The 14,205-nt window shown below is 44.5% G+C and overlaps 2 protein-coding genes across 7 annotated transcripts in view; one reads left to right on the top strand and one right to left on the bottom strand.

Annotated features, from left to right (window-relative positions):
* Positions 1-6,989, top strand: part of WNT2 (Wnt family member 2) — a 104,314-nt gene extending 97,325 nt beyond the window's left edge. The window contains exon 5 of the mRNA XM_055147588.1: positions 6,726-6,989. Within this exon, the coding sequence (XP_055003563.1) occupies positions 6,726-6,733 (8 nt within the window). The 3' untranslated portion in view covers positions 6,734-6,989. The remainder of the gene's footprint in view (positions 1-6,725) is intronic.
* The window catches only part of ST7 (suppression of tumorigenicity 7), a 294,315-nt gene that overhangs the window by 8,070 nt on the left and 272,040 nt on the right, over positions 1-14,205 (bottom strand). For 5 of the 6 annotated variants that reach the window (XM_055147168.1, XM_055147250.1, XM_055147191.1 and 2 more), the window contains 3 exons: positions 13,666-13,816; positions 3,435-3,527; positions 591-730 (listed from right to left, as the gene is read on the bottom strand). In XM_055147168.1, the coding sequence (XP_055003143.1) occupies positions 591-730; positions 3,435-3,527; positions 13,666-13,816 (384 nt within the window). Of the gene's footprint in view, positions 1-590; positions 731-3,434; positions 3,528-13,665; positions 13,817-14,205 lie in introns of those variants that run through there. The other variant, XM_055147437.1, reaches the window with a different exon arrangement.

The following is a 14,205-nucleotide window of genomic DNA, read 5'->3' as shown; positions in this document are numbered from 1 at the left end:
GGCTTTTCTTATTAAAACTCCTGTCCACAACTTTCCTTAAAGACTCTAAACTCTGCAGTTCTACATATCATATCTGTACACTTCTTAATACTATCAGTCTGTATGCCTTCTCAGTTTATTTCCTTTATTTCCAAAACAAGTCTAAGGGTTTCAGCCATTAACAAAAACAAAATAAAACAAAACAAAAACCTTAAATTCTCTTTGAAAATGTAAATCTCATCCTTCTTGAAGGAAAGACCTAAGGTAGCTAAGTCAGATGTCACTGGATGTACATATAAGTTGAATAATTACATATATGACACTTTCAAGGAGTGCTTTAATTATTTCTGTAATCCTTCTGGACCTCAAGCATTCAAACGCCTGAGAAGTTTGTGTGTGAATGAGATGAGGCAGGCCATGCATTAACAACCACCTTCTATCTCTTATTTGTGCCTCCACCCTCTGGTTCCACTGAAAAACGACACGGACCCATGATCAGTACAGGCACTGTGAGTTTTTACACAATGGCCCCCACTTCTCTGATGCTGCTTCCTTTCCAATCGCTTGTCCTACCCCTTCCCGGAGGCCTCCCCACCTGGGCACATACTCACAGCTTTCGCGAAGACCCCCATAAGTTCTGGGAACTGGTGTGTCAGGAGGGCCAGCATCGCTGTGAAGGAACACAGTCCAGCAGTAAAGAGAATAAAGAAGGGAAGCTCCTTCTTTGGGTAAACTGAGACCTCGTGGAAAGCTGTGAAGAAAAGGGAAATATTAGGATGAAAGGACAGTGCTTTCTGAAGGGACCGACTCTCCCGAGCAGGGTGTGGAAGCCCTGGGAAACACCACAATAGGGCAAGTTGAACCTGAGTCAAGCCCACGTCTGGGTCAGCCAGCGCACCCTCTCTGCTACTCCCCGGCCCACGGCCAACCTCTCACACTCTAGGCAAGGCACGGTCGGGCCAACTAGGACCGTCACAGTCTCGGGAGGGCCAGAAACCCCTTCTTCCATCCTAAGCAATAGCATCCCTTTCCCCAAAGCTAACACAAATAAAATAAAACTTCATCCAAGTGATACAACACATGCACCATCTGAGAATCCTAGCATGTGTGTGTGTGTGGCGGGGGGAGTCTTCTCCCAGATTTTCACCTTCCTATCATTTTTAACGAGGTGCTCTGAGTTTCTCGTCTATCTTTCCCTTGTTTATCTGCGGATGACAGTGGAGGGTGCCGCCCTGATAGGAAACCCTTCTGCCAGGACCTCACATGCGGGTCTGGTCAGCGCGCAAGACTGGGAACGGGGCTCTGAGCATTCTCTGAAATGACCCAGGGAAATTCTTAATGATCAATGTACGCCCACTCCCTCAATACAGCATTGCTTCTCTTGAGAGTGGCTTTCGTAACGTTGAAGTTCCAGGCACTGGGTTAGGGAGAAAAGACGTTGCTTTACAGAAGCCAAAGATGCCAGCTTTCTGCCTACTGAGATGATGGTTGGAGGGAATGGTGAGTAGGGGAGACAAAGCCGAGAAGTGTGTCTGTGTGCATGCGTGGTGCGTGTGTGTGCACATGCGTGTATGTGTGTGTGCATGCTTGTGTGTATGTGTGTGTGTGTGTGTGTGTGTGTGTGTGTGTATGTAAGGATTCTGTCATCTGCACCAAAAGACTTCAGATACTTTCTTTCCTCCCAGGAGATCCAAGACTAAAGGGCCTTTCCTTACCTCTTAGCTCCTGTTATGTGGAATCCTAAGCAGTAACCCATGCCTTGGAACTAAGATGCGATGGGACTGGGAGAGACATAGCTCAGAGAGTCAGTGCTCCTGGACCCAGGAAACCCAGCCTGCTGGGAGCCCCGCAAGGGCTGGCGGCTCTTGCAGCCTCAGCAGTGGTCGATGGTCACATGTAATGTGTTCCCAGGGTAACGTGTTCACAGTGTTCACGTGCTAATGTGTGTAGCTGTGAAACAGCCAAGCCCCACCATGAAAGAGTTGAAGGGGAGCTCAGCCGTGGATCATTGCATACCATCATATTATATTCCAGGCTTATGCAGATTACTCCTATATAGTTTCTTTGAATTGTGATCTTGTTCTTGTTATTCACATGCAAACTTGGTGGGGATCCTTTAAACTGAAAAGGGTGTTTTTCAGAAGACTCTAACTTCTCCAAAGGGCTCCCTGAAAGTGAGGGGATGGAAGGGAGTTGTCCAAAGTTCAAGACCAGTCCCATTGCCAGGGATTTCTGGAATCATCCCCAAGGCAGTGGGAGGCACTAGACTTTGCGATCAACTTGAATAGGGAGGAACAGCACGTGATTGCGCCTTCCCACTTCCCTCGTCCCGTCTTTGACCAAGTTCATACTGGGACTCACTAGCGAGGTGCGACTGTCTCCTGCTACTTCGATCGCAGACAGTGACCCCTTTCGTACCCAGAATCTCACCGTGCTGGCGATTGGCAGCTGGCCCAGGAATGCTGGTGCAGACAATTCACCGTGCCCCAGAGCTCCAAAGTTCCTCGACTGCTCTGGGTAATGGATTGGCGTATATTATAGCTAGCAGCCCCCTTCCAACTGGGGCTAGTAAGACGGAGGGGAGGTAGGAGAAGGAGAGGACAGCAATGGCAGAAGAGTCAACGTTTGGAGCTTATTATCTGAGGGAGAAAACTATGTCCTAAGTCAGGGCCACATGAAAAGCCTGGACAGGATCCTCCACACAGTCTGATTTGATAATGACTATTCAGCTGCAATTGCCCAAACAAGGGTGTCTCGGAGGCTGAGAAATCACACTTTCCACATGTGGTGAGGGGCGTCAGACGGCTCGCACCATGAGGGCCTGGGAGGGCAGGGTTCTCCCTGCACAGGCCACACAGCTCCCAACATGCTCCTGGGAAATTCCTCTGGCCAAGAGCACTGCAGCGCCAGAGAGAGAGCAGGCTGGCTACACACCGCTACCTCTGACCACGCTTCACCCCCCCTCCCCACCCTGACTCATCCGCAGCTTCCCCTGAAGTCAGCCCATCCTCTGCCAATGCCAGGCTGTGCACCAGCTGGAGAGCTCAGGTCGAGCCCTGCATACTGGACCCGCCCCGTAACTATCTTCCCCCACCGTCCCCCCCGCCACCCACCCCTGCACTCAGAGCTCTGCCTTCAGGCCAAGCAGGCGCGATGCCTCTTCATCTACACTTGAGGCCTCTGGGGCCTGTCCTTTTATGAAGCTGGAGAGACTTGGAGGAGCAGGAAGCCAAACCCACTCACATAATTCACTTTAATGCACATGCTATCAAATGAGGACAGGGCCGGGAGAAGAGCAATAAAAGACAAGGAACATTATAAACATTTATCATTCCCACCTCTCCCGGCCCCACCTCAGGCACGCACGCACACACACACACACACACACACACACACACACACACACACACCAGCCTGGCGGGTCGCCGCGAGGGAGACGGTGAGGTGGGACTTACAGGGAAGCAGCTCTCGGTCTGCTGTTTCTGTGCAGATTGGGTAAGGATAAAAAAGATGACCCTTTTCCAAGGGATACGGGATCATCCGGAAAGCTGAAAAGGAGAAAACAGTAAGGTTAAAGGTTTAATATTTTCCTTGTAATTTCTCAACTTCAAAAAAAAAGGGGGTGGTGGTGGTGGGGGTGGTGTGGGGTTAAGTATTTTTTTAAATAATGGAAAACACTTCTACAGTAACTCCCGGGAAGGATGCAGGGCTTACTCGGAGCCATGTGCCAGATAAACTGTGAGCGCTGCCTTAGGATGGATGACTCACACATTAATCTCACACTATATATTCTGGGCAAACCTCACAGAACTGGGTGGGGCCGGGGGTGCAAAGGAATAGGGAAGCCATCAATTCTAATGCCCAGGGTTCCCTCATCTACAAAATATTATTAAAATGTTACAAACACTAATTCAATAGAGCTTCGCTGACGGTCGTAACACAAACCTGGACGGGAATGCTCCCCCAAGAAGCAAACATATATTGGCTTCTTGGAGCTTGTTGCAGATGGAGAAATATGAAAGGCATTCTAGCCTGTCCTTTTTTTTTTCCAAAAAAATAAAAACCTATGTCAAGGTGGATTAGAATTCCAACCAAGATGGATAAAAACAGAAACGTAAAAATGCCGGACTTGGGAGGTATTTCTAAACTACATAAAATATTTAAATCTTCACTATCTTGTGGGACAAAAAGCGGATCTGGAGAGATTGATTATCTGCATTTTGATGGTGTCACAGCACCGAAACTCTCCTTCTGTGGCATCAGATAACGTTAGGTCTCACACTGAAATACAGATTTCCCATCACTCCATCCCTTCCCATTCTCTGGTCCCTTACTCGCCCTGGTACAATGTCATCAGCATGTAATGTGCTCAGAGAAGTCATTTTTTTCCTTCCACCATCACTTTTTGTAGCAGCACCCTGTATATAGAAAACACAGAGATGCAACCTTGCCCTGGGAAGGCCACGGAACAATCCTCATCTCAATGGTGCCCAAGAGAGTGGCACAGTGCTCTCGGCTGTGGTAAACGCTCCACTTCAAGGCTTCGCTGCCACCTCCTCGACTGTGTAATTAAGCTAAGCCTGTCGCAAAATGCTGTCAATGTACATATTTATCTTTTGCATACTCATTTCAAACAGGAATCAGAAACAAAGAATGTTCTCCCTCCCAAGAAATGACAAGGTTCTATTGTAACCAGCCATCAGTGCACATATGGTATTTATTCTGGTGTCTGAATATTATTTAAAAGTAAAAACATTATGTATGTGATTCCAGCATTTGGAATGCAGTCAATCTGCACCACAGCGGTATCACTCTGAGGTTACAGCACATTGCCACGGAGAATATAAATCACTAGAAACGTGGGATTAGAGCAGAGCCAGTTTGCTGGCAGTTTGCTGAGGTAAAAGTGTTATCAATTTTCCTCTCGTTACAGAAACCTCTTAAACAGAGATTAAAACATTAAAAACACCCGGGACTTGAGCTCTTCTTAAAATGAAGGGCTCACTCTAGTTCAATCAGACCTTCTCTTTCGAGCAAACAAAGATGACTTCTGCCCAAGTGCGAGCAAGAAAGGAGCTCCCAGTATAGGTTCCCAGGCCTCCAGGAGAAGCTAAAGCAAAACAAAACAAAACACAAAACAACACCCCCCCCATGACCCAAAACTTTCAGTGCCTTTTCGCAGGGTGAAAGCTAAAAAAATCTCTCCCGGGAAGCAGGACACTTACATTCCAACCTATCGGGGAGGACTACCACTGCTTATAAATGATGCCATTAGAAGAGCACAACCCCCGCCCCCTGCATGGGGAAAACCCTGTGTGGAAGTTGTTTTTTTTTTTTTGTATTTTTTTTCGTGTTTATATTTTTGTTTATTTAGGGGTCACACTCGCTTGTGCTTAGGGCTTATTCATGACTCTGCATTTAGGAGTCACTCTTTGTGTGTGTTTTATTTTTAATCCACATTTTCCATGTGCAACAGGGCTTTTGTAATTTAGATTCTGAGGATAGAAGGAAACCCTCCATTTTCAAAGTGGCTATAAAGTTTGAAGGCTAAATTTTGTTCAAAATGGACATAAGCTGGCACTTGAGGGAGAGAAGGACTTCAGCTTTCAAACATTGAAATAAGATATAGGAGTACAAAATCATGAGCGTCTACTATAGGCACCAAATGGTTGGTTGGTGTTTTATATATATGTGCATATATATGTGTATATATATGTATGTATATATATATATTTTTTTTAACCAGATGCCAAAATTTTCTTACTCTAGTATTTGGCTCAAAGACAGAATTTTGTGCATCAAATTAGTGCTTCTCTTCTTCTAATCAGTTCCGGTCCTTTTGGAGAGGGTGGAGGGCAATGTTGATTATACGGAATTTAATAAGAGCGCGCACACACACACACACACACACACACACACACAAGCTCGAGCACGCACGCGCGTATGCATGCACACACGCACATTCTGCATTACTCCCACCCGAAATGAAAAAGATGCATATTATGATGTTCTTAAAATCTCTCCTATCAGTTGTCATTTGCATTGAGCTCATAAAATATTAAGACTTCTGGCATCACTAAACAAAAGTAAATACAATCTCTGCTGGCAATTCTATCCTTTACCCACCCTGTTGCGCAGGGTCCAGCAGTGTGAGATAAGCAGAGGTCTGGAGAGAGCAGAGGCAGACCCTGCCAGCTTCACCTCCCATCTCCTGCTTCCTCTCACTGCAAAGACACGTGGACTCTCCCAGGGAGCCGCGGGCCGACAAGGTCCAGAAACCTTGTAAGCTCAAGTATGAACCCACTGACGTGGCAGTGCAAAACAGGTCATTTTATTTATTTTGTGAATTTTATTAGATTCATAACTGGTTATAAACCTCCCCAAAGTGATAAAAGAACCCCAAACATTTCAATGAAGTTTAAAATGTTCATGTAGCACTATCACTGTCACTGTCATCCCGTTGTTCATCGAGTACTCGAGTGGGCACCAGTAACGTCTCCATCGTGAGACTTGTTGTTACTGTTTTTGGCATAATGAATGTTTGTTTAAAAATTGAAAAAAACAAGCCCAAATGCTAGACTATTTAGAACGACTCTATGGTAGAAAAATCATATTTTTACCTTTTCCTTTGTGGGTCATTACCTCCCTCCCGCTCCCCCCCAACCCAAACCATCCTGATTTCTGATGTGCTTTGTTGAAGGGTCAAAATGAAACTGGGATCTAATGAATTTTCTGTCCTGGACCAGATGTTTAGGCTCCAACCAGAGCCATGTCCTGCAGAGACTACGTACTAACACTACGGAAAAAGTCAACTGAACTAAAGGAAGAACTGATAGAATGGATGCGTGGATAAGTTATTTATTTCCTCATCCCCACAAAGACCCCTAAGGACCTCCCATCCTATGCACTTCCAGACACAAGGATAGCAGGTGATGTTTGGTATTCTGACATTTTGTTTGATCCTTTACTTATCTTTATTCAAATTTTAAACTTTATTCTCCCTCTTCAAAGAGGATCACAGGGAACTTAATAGAGAGACAGGTCACTTGTCATTATGAGAACTCAGTCTGAATCCCAACTCTATCTCCTCAAAACAGGAAGGAGGGTTTTTCCTTTCGCACCAGGGGTGGGAAGGAGGGCTGAGCACACAAATCCCTTTGCTAACTGAGGCCGTAGCCAGCAGCCTAAGAAGACAATTGAACCAATAATCAAGAAAATGCATGAGCCAGTTTCTGGAAGGAGAATGCCAGGGGGCTGTGTCCATCAATGGTGGGCTGGGGAGTGGAGGTGATGGCAAGAGGAGGAACTGAACTGAAATGAGCTAAGAGCTTGTATGACTTTGGGCAAGTCACTAATCTATGTCTAGTCTCTGAGTTGGGGCAAATGAGAATCCCGCAGAGCTGGAGAGACCATCAAAAGTGTAACAGCATAGGTCAAGGTGTCGAAACACAGTACCTGAGGACTCAATAAAAGTTTTCATCTTCTAGTTCTACTCAATCTAAACATCATACTTAATTGGGCCATCCTACAACTGATTTGTTTGTGTTACACGTTTCTGAGCAGAAATGCAAATAATATCATGGAAAATAATCATCAAAGAGAAGATATTTTCTGTCCCCACATTCGTAGGCAATGCAGGTAACTGCTGGTGAAGATGATCTGTGTTCAGTGAGACATTTCAGTAGAACAGCAATGAAAATTCAGAAGGCAAAAGACTGGATTTCTTCTGATCTACATTCTTTCACTATCTAGTTATGTGGTCTTGGAAAGTCACTTTCCCTCGGTTAGATTAAATGACATTCCATTCCAATTTAAAAAAGAAATTCTAGAATCTTACAGCAGATTCGCTAACTTTTGTTACTGACTCTCAATGCTCTAACATTTTGACCTTCCCTTCACAACTGTGCTTCTTGGCTCCATACTGTATACACACATGCGCAGGTATATGGGAGTGTGTATGTATATTATTATATTATTACACAACAATAATAACATATTGTTCACTGTATTACTGTCATCCTGTTGCTCATCTATTTGCTTGAGCGGGCACCAGTAATGACTCCATTGTGAGACTTGTTACTGTTTTTTGGCATATCGAACACACCTTGGGTAGCTTGCTAGGCTCATGCTGTGCAGGCGAGATACTCTTGGTAGCTCGCCAGGCTTTCCAAGAGGGGTGGGGGAATTGAACCCGGGTCGGCTGCATGCAAGGCAAATGCCCTACCCCCTGTGCTAATAATGTTTCTCCCATAACCTTTCAGGGTCTTTTTCATTTTGGTATCTCCAAAACAATGGCCACACAAAAAGAGGACTCAATGCATGCTTATTGTCTAAAAAATGAACAAATTAATGTACCATCAGGAATTTAGAAAATGTCCAAACTGGTCAGTCACCAAGACCAAATCAATAGCAGGAGCTGGGTGGTTCTATTGGGCAGTCAGAATGGAAGTATCATTGGACCATTACCGGAAATTATGCGTGTTAGCCATGACCATTGCTCTCTTTCAAGTTACAAAATTCAGTCTTAGATTGATGGGATTGTGGGGTGGGGGCAGGGGTTTCTCTTTAGCTGCCTAAATGATGCCAACCACTTGTAGGAAAGGTTTGGTTAGAGGGAATGCCCAAAGGACCACCTCTTACAGCAAGAAGCATTTATCATTAGGTTCAAAGAGAATAAATTAGAATCAGAATTTCATCCTATGCTTCAACAATGGGCCACTTTCTACTCTCAGAGGAAATACTCTGAGACCCCCCTAAAAATACCACCTTCAAATCTTATACATTATTTAGTGAGTTCTTTGGGGTAGTGGTGGCAGTGGTGGCAGGGGTCTTGGGGAGGATCTCCAAAAAGAAAATAAAGAGTTTCACTTGGTCAAGTGAAAAAATGGAAACAAAGAAGGCCTAAGAGATTTACCCCATGGAATACCAACCCTCTGATATATAGAATTTGAGAATTAAATCTCAAAGTTCAGTTTCGGTCAGCAGACGAGCAGCTTTATAAAATAAATACAGGCAAAGAGAGTCCTGTAAAAATCAAGGTAGGAGGGAGATAAGACTTGTATTTAATGCAGGTAAAACAGAAGATGTGCCATTTAAAACAGGGCCCCATAAGGCGCAACCCTGTTGTAAATAAGATCCAGATTAAGTGAATTCCTCATTCATATACTTTTTTTATATTCAACTGAGATTTGTGCTGGTGTGTGTACGTGTGTATGAGGATAACCAGAACCTACAGTGTTTAAGTATAATTCAGATAAGGTGGCAGCTCTGTAATGAACTAAGAAACTTAATTTTAAATCTTGTAAATGAAAACTTTTCCCCTTTCTTGATTATCTTGACTTTGAAGAACATGTTGTGTAATTTCAGGGGCTGGGACAGTGATGAATCAAACATTTCAGAAACCTTTGAAATGCTGATGTATTTGTGGTTGAGAACTCTCTCTCTCTCTTTTTTTTTTTTTGAACCACCATATGTTTCAAACCCAAACAATCTCTGCCATGCATCAGCTGGAGTTTGGGATTTTACAAAAAAAAAAAAAGAAAAAGAAAAAGAAGAAGAAGAAAGGGGAAAAAAAATGTAAGTTATTTCAGTCTGATTGGTGGGAAATTCACTTAATTCCATGAGATGAGTAATGCTTCAACATAATAAACTCATTAAAAAGCCAGGGGAAAAAAAGTACCTCCATCTCCAGCCTTAAGCAACTCTTTTGACAGAAATAAGGTGCATTTTTAATGTCCATAAGACAAAATAAAAGAACCATTTTTTTTTTAACATAAAACCTGGTGAACTTGGTGAGCGCGGAAGGTGAAATTAGGTACAGTCACTTTCATCCCATGAATTCCCTTTCTACTGAAAAAGGAGAAGCTAGAAGGGAGTTGGGGAATGGCCTTAAATTTCGGAATGACAAAAATGATTTAAAGGAGAACCTTGACGCTGCAGATGTCAAAAGGTGCCACCACGTGGTCTAGTGATGAAAGTGCAGCCTCCTGTGCGCGGACACACGCAGTCAGGGGCAGGCCAGCGGTCCTTGGGGAGAGAGAGGGGCTCAGCTTCTGCTGCCCTCCCTGCACCTGCCTTGAAGCCCCCAGCTTCGGGCAGGGTGGTGGCCTTCCATAGCAGAGCCTCACCGTTTTCAAAATCCTGGTAAGTGACGTAAATTCCACCTGTAGGTAATCCAAGTCCTGCTATTTAAAAGCCTCCGTTTCATCCATGCCTCAGTTTCATTTCCGTTAGCACGGGCACAGGTGTACAGGGGGACACAGAGTGGATTTCACTCTGCACAACGGGCTGAAGCTGCTGTGCTAATTCTTTCCCCAAACAGCTTTGTCAAAACAAAGCGGGTGCTTCCTTTTAAGAAAAAACCCCAAATATTCATGAGAGATAACTTTTCTATATATCTGTGCATGCATACGGACACAAGGACACTCAGGCTTTTGTCTGTAGGAAACACACATATTTGTTATAAAAGGCTGAAGAATATAAATAAGTAAAAGAAACAGTCTTACATAAAGGTGTATGCTCATCTCTTTGCTTTCCTTATACAGAGAATTTTATAAAAAAAAATAGAATTGGGACCATTCTATATTTAAAATGTTGATGTCAGGGGCTGGAGTGATAGTACAGTGGGGAGGGCACTGCACTTAGTCAACCCCGGTTCCATCCCTGGCATCTCATATGGTTCCCTGAGCACTGCCAGGAGTGATTCCTGAGTGCAGAGCCAGAAGTAACCCTTGAGCATCACCGGGTGTGGCCACCCCAAGATAAAGGCAAAAAAAAAAGTTTAAGTTAATATTCAGTAACAAAAGTAGAGTTTTGTATTGCATGATTAACTTTCTAAATGCTAGAAAGAGACCAGCTAGAATAAGTACGCCCTGGTCAGTAGGCTGCGGTGTGTATCAGGGCTTCTAAACAGAAGTCTCAGGATGATGGATCTGCTTATGCTTAAGCCACTGAGCAAAGGCTAACTGGATGCTTTTCCACAAAGGAGCAGGCAGGAAAAAGCAAACCTGGATTTCTGTGCAGTGCCACCAGCAGCGGCTGCCCACCACGCTGCTAGTCTCTGAGCTCAGTGACTCTGTGGGGCGCTGAAACAAGGAGGCCTAGCTGAGAACCGATGGAAAGGCGACACTCTCTGCCAGCTACGCAGCTGTGTGAGCACAGGGCAATGTTCTTGTTTCCCCAAGAGTGGGTCGAGGATCTTGGTTCCCCCGAAACACCTACAAGTTCCCAGTGCTCTTGTCTGAAATGGAATGGGTTGGCTCTCTTCTCGCAGCCTCAACAGCAACGTCACGTTCCCACAGTGCTTCCAACTTACCTGTAGAGCTCAAGTCAGAAGTTTCCAACTCTAATGTTTTATGTCCAGAAAAGGCCACCCTCCTTTTCTCATTCTCATCAAAAGCATACTGGCCATTTAAAGTGTCTATGCCCTCCTCCAGCGGGTAGGGCGTTTGCTTTGCACATGACCGACCCGGGTTCGATTCCTCCGCCCCTCTCAGAGAGCCCGGCAAGCTACCGAGAGTATCCCACTCCTACGGCAGAGCCTGGCAAGTTCCCCGTGGCATATTCGATATGCCAAAAACAATAACAACAAGTCTCACCATGGAGACGTTCCTGGTGCCCGCTCGCGCGCAAATCGATGAACAACGGGACAACGGTGCTACAGTGTTACATGTCGCTCTCCAACACCTTGATTCCGGAGCCCACTCTCTGCCACTTTACCTTTCTCACAATCTTATTCTCCTTCCCAGCTGATTCAGAGCATCTCCATTATTGTCGGCTTACAGTAAAGAGTTTCTAAACAGAATTTCTGGTTCTATCGCATGGGATTTTATGTATTTAATTCATGCTTCTGCCATTCCAAATACTTGGTCCCTACTAGGTCCTCTCTGTTTTGAATCTTCCTAAAGAACTGGTACCTTTCTTATCACTCAGATCCACTCGATAAGCTCTTGTTACTAGGTTTCCAAGATGCCAATCCCTAAGTATGTTCTTACATGGCGAGCCAATCTGGATATTTGATTTTTTCCACAACTAACAGTAGGTGAGGCTTTTCATGTTCAATCTTGCTGGGCCTTTTCTGTCTTTTTTCTCATGTTTAAATAAAAAGTCCCTTTGTCTCATGTGGAGAGAACACCTTCAATGCAACAGTAAACCTAAGCCAGAGAGGTTTGCACACACGCCCATACATGCCCTGAGCAGTGTGTGTTATGTCTTAACATCTCCAAATACCAGGCCCGGGACACCTGGAGTGTGTTATTACATTCATCTGGTGGGGGTGGAAGCACGGATCAAATCAACAGCCCTTCAGTGACAAACAGTAAATTATTTAAGTAGATCCACCACTACTAATTTGCTGTAGAAATGATTTTGAAGCAAAGAAGCAAAAAAAAAAAAACCAAAATCCCAAAAAAACCAAAAACACCTTTCTATCAGCTGAGTCTCACCTCTGTCAACTTACTTTTGCCCTATCCCTTTTGGCTACCCCTACTCCCTTCCTGCACCAATTTGGATTCCTGCTGGGTTAGGGAAGGGCAGGAAAAGGGAGGAGATGAAGATTATCAAAATGAAAATGGAAGCAGCAAAGATAAACAGAGTGAAAAGGATTAAATAGACATTTATTTGTGAGGCTGATCAGAGTAAGGGTGAACCAAGGGGGCAAAAAAAATGTCAGAAGGTTCATACCATCTATTGCTTTGTTTCCCCAGGAGAGGGGAAAACAACACCCGCACTACATGTCATACTTGCTTTGTTTAAATTCCCGATAACAGTGTCAATGTACATGCTGTCCAGGGATCTCTTGGACCTTTTATCTGGATTCACGTTTTCCCAAACAATCCACACAGTAGCACTTCCTTACACGGTGGCCTTGCCTTATACTGTCTTAGTTCTTTGGGGGCTTGGTTTGAATCTCCTGCTATTCATAAGATGACCGGTAATTACTCCACCCTATAGACCTCTCCCCTGTGGAAAATCACTGGGCAGCTGCTATATGCTGCTGGCTGCTCCTCCTAACCAGATGCTTCTGCAGGGCAGGCAGCCCGTTCACCTGCCACGTGAGCCTCCTTCTATCCAGAATGACTGCATCTGCGAAGAGGGCATGCTCAGAGGGACTTACCGTGCACCATCAAGCGGTTTTTTACTCATTAACACATAACAGTGACACCTGTACCAAACACGAGGGGCACAAAGGTTACTTATCACTTGTACTTGTTCGGAAGAATAACCGCTGTTCTTTTGTGTCAGGCTAACCGGAGTTCCTCTAGTGGAGGATAATAGCGGCTCTTCCTTGAGCCCTCCCAGGAGAGCTATCAAGAGGGGTAAGCGGAGCCCAGGTAGGGTCTATCTTCAAACCACAAGCCCGCTGACGGCCAGGAGCTGTCCAGATCTCCAAGGGCTCTCAGATGCAGAATGCTCCTCCGCCAGCACAGTCCAGATTCATCCCCCGCCATGCCATGTTTAAATGCGCCTTTCTGAGCTTAGAGGTGACATCATTTTAGCAACACCCACCATAACTGCCGAGCTGGAGGAGGTGCTTAAGTAATTAACTAGATCTCAGAGATGGAACTTCACAGGGAAGATGTGCTATAGATATGCAAATCTTCATTATTCATCATGAACAGGTGAAAACGGTCTCAGTATCTTTTCATGCTCTTTAAAAGAAAGTTTCAAAGGAGGAAAATTACTTACTGCCTTCCCACGTACAATGCAAAAGATTCAAAGCCCCTTCCACCCGCTTCCAGTGTGCCAGGTGAAAGAATGCATATGCTATTGCTTCACTGTCCCCTCTCTTCAGGATATGTTCTGGGGGTAGGATTAAGCTTTTCATTTCTAGTAGATACTGAAAAAAAAACACACAACAGGCAGGAGACAGATACGTTAATGAATAGTAATTAAAAACAAAGGTTGATTCCCCTGAAGCCACCACTCAGAAGTATCTCATCAAACCCACAACCTTATAAATACATTTGGAGGCAAGTCCTAAACTACCCGACAAGCCAGTGTTTAGACTGATGACTGATATGATATTTTCAGGCTAATATATTCTAATCAAAGAAATACATACATATATAGCAAAGGGAATGTAGAATACAATAATGTGTTATATTTTGATAAGTAGAACATAGGTATATAAAATGGACACATGAAAGTTAAGAAGTCATACAACTAAAATAATAGCACTCGCTCTCAGATTAATTCCAGGTAGTAAATCTGGAGATTTCTTATCCT

This window comes from Sorex araneus, chromosome 1 (genome assembly GCF_027595985.1).
Source record: "Sorex araneus isolate mSorAra2 chromosome 1, mSorAra2.pri, whole genome shotgun sequence".
Lineage (NCBI taxonomy): Eukaryota > Metazoa > Chordata > Mammalia > Eulipotyphla > Soricidae > Sorex > Sorex araneus.
This window is presented reverse-complemented; position numbering and strand designations above follow the sequence as displayed.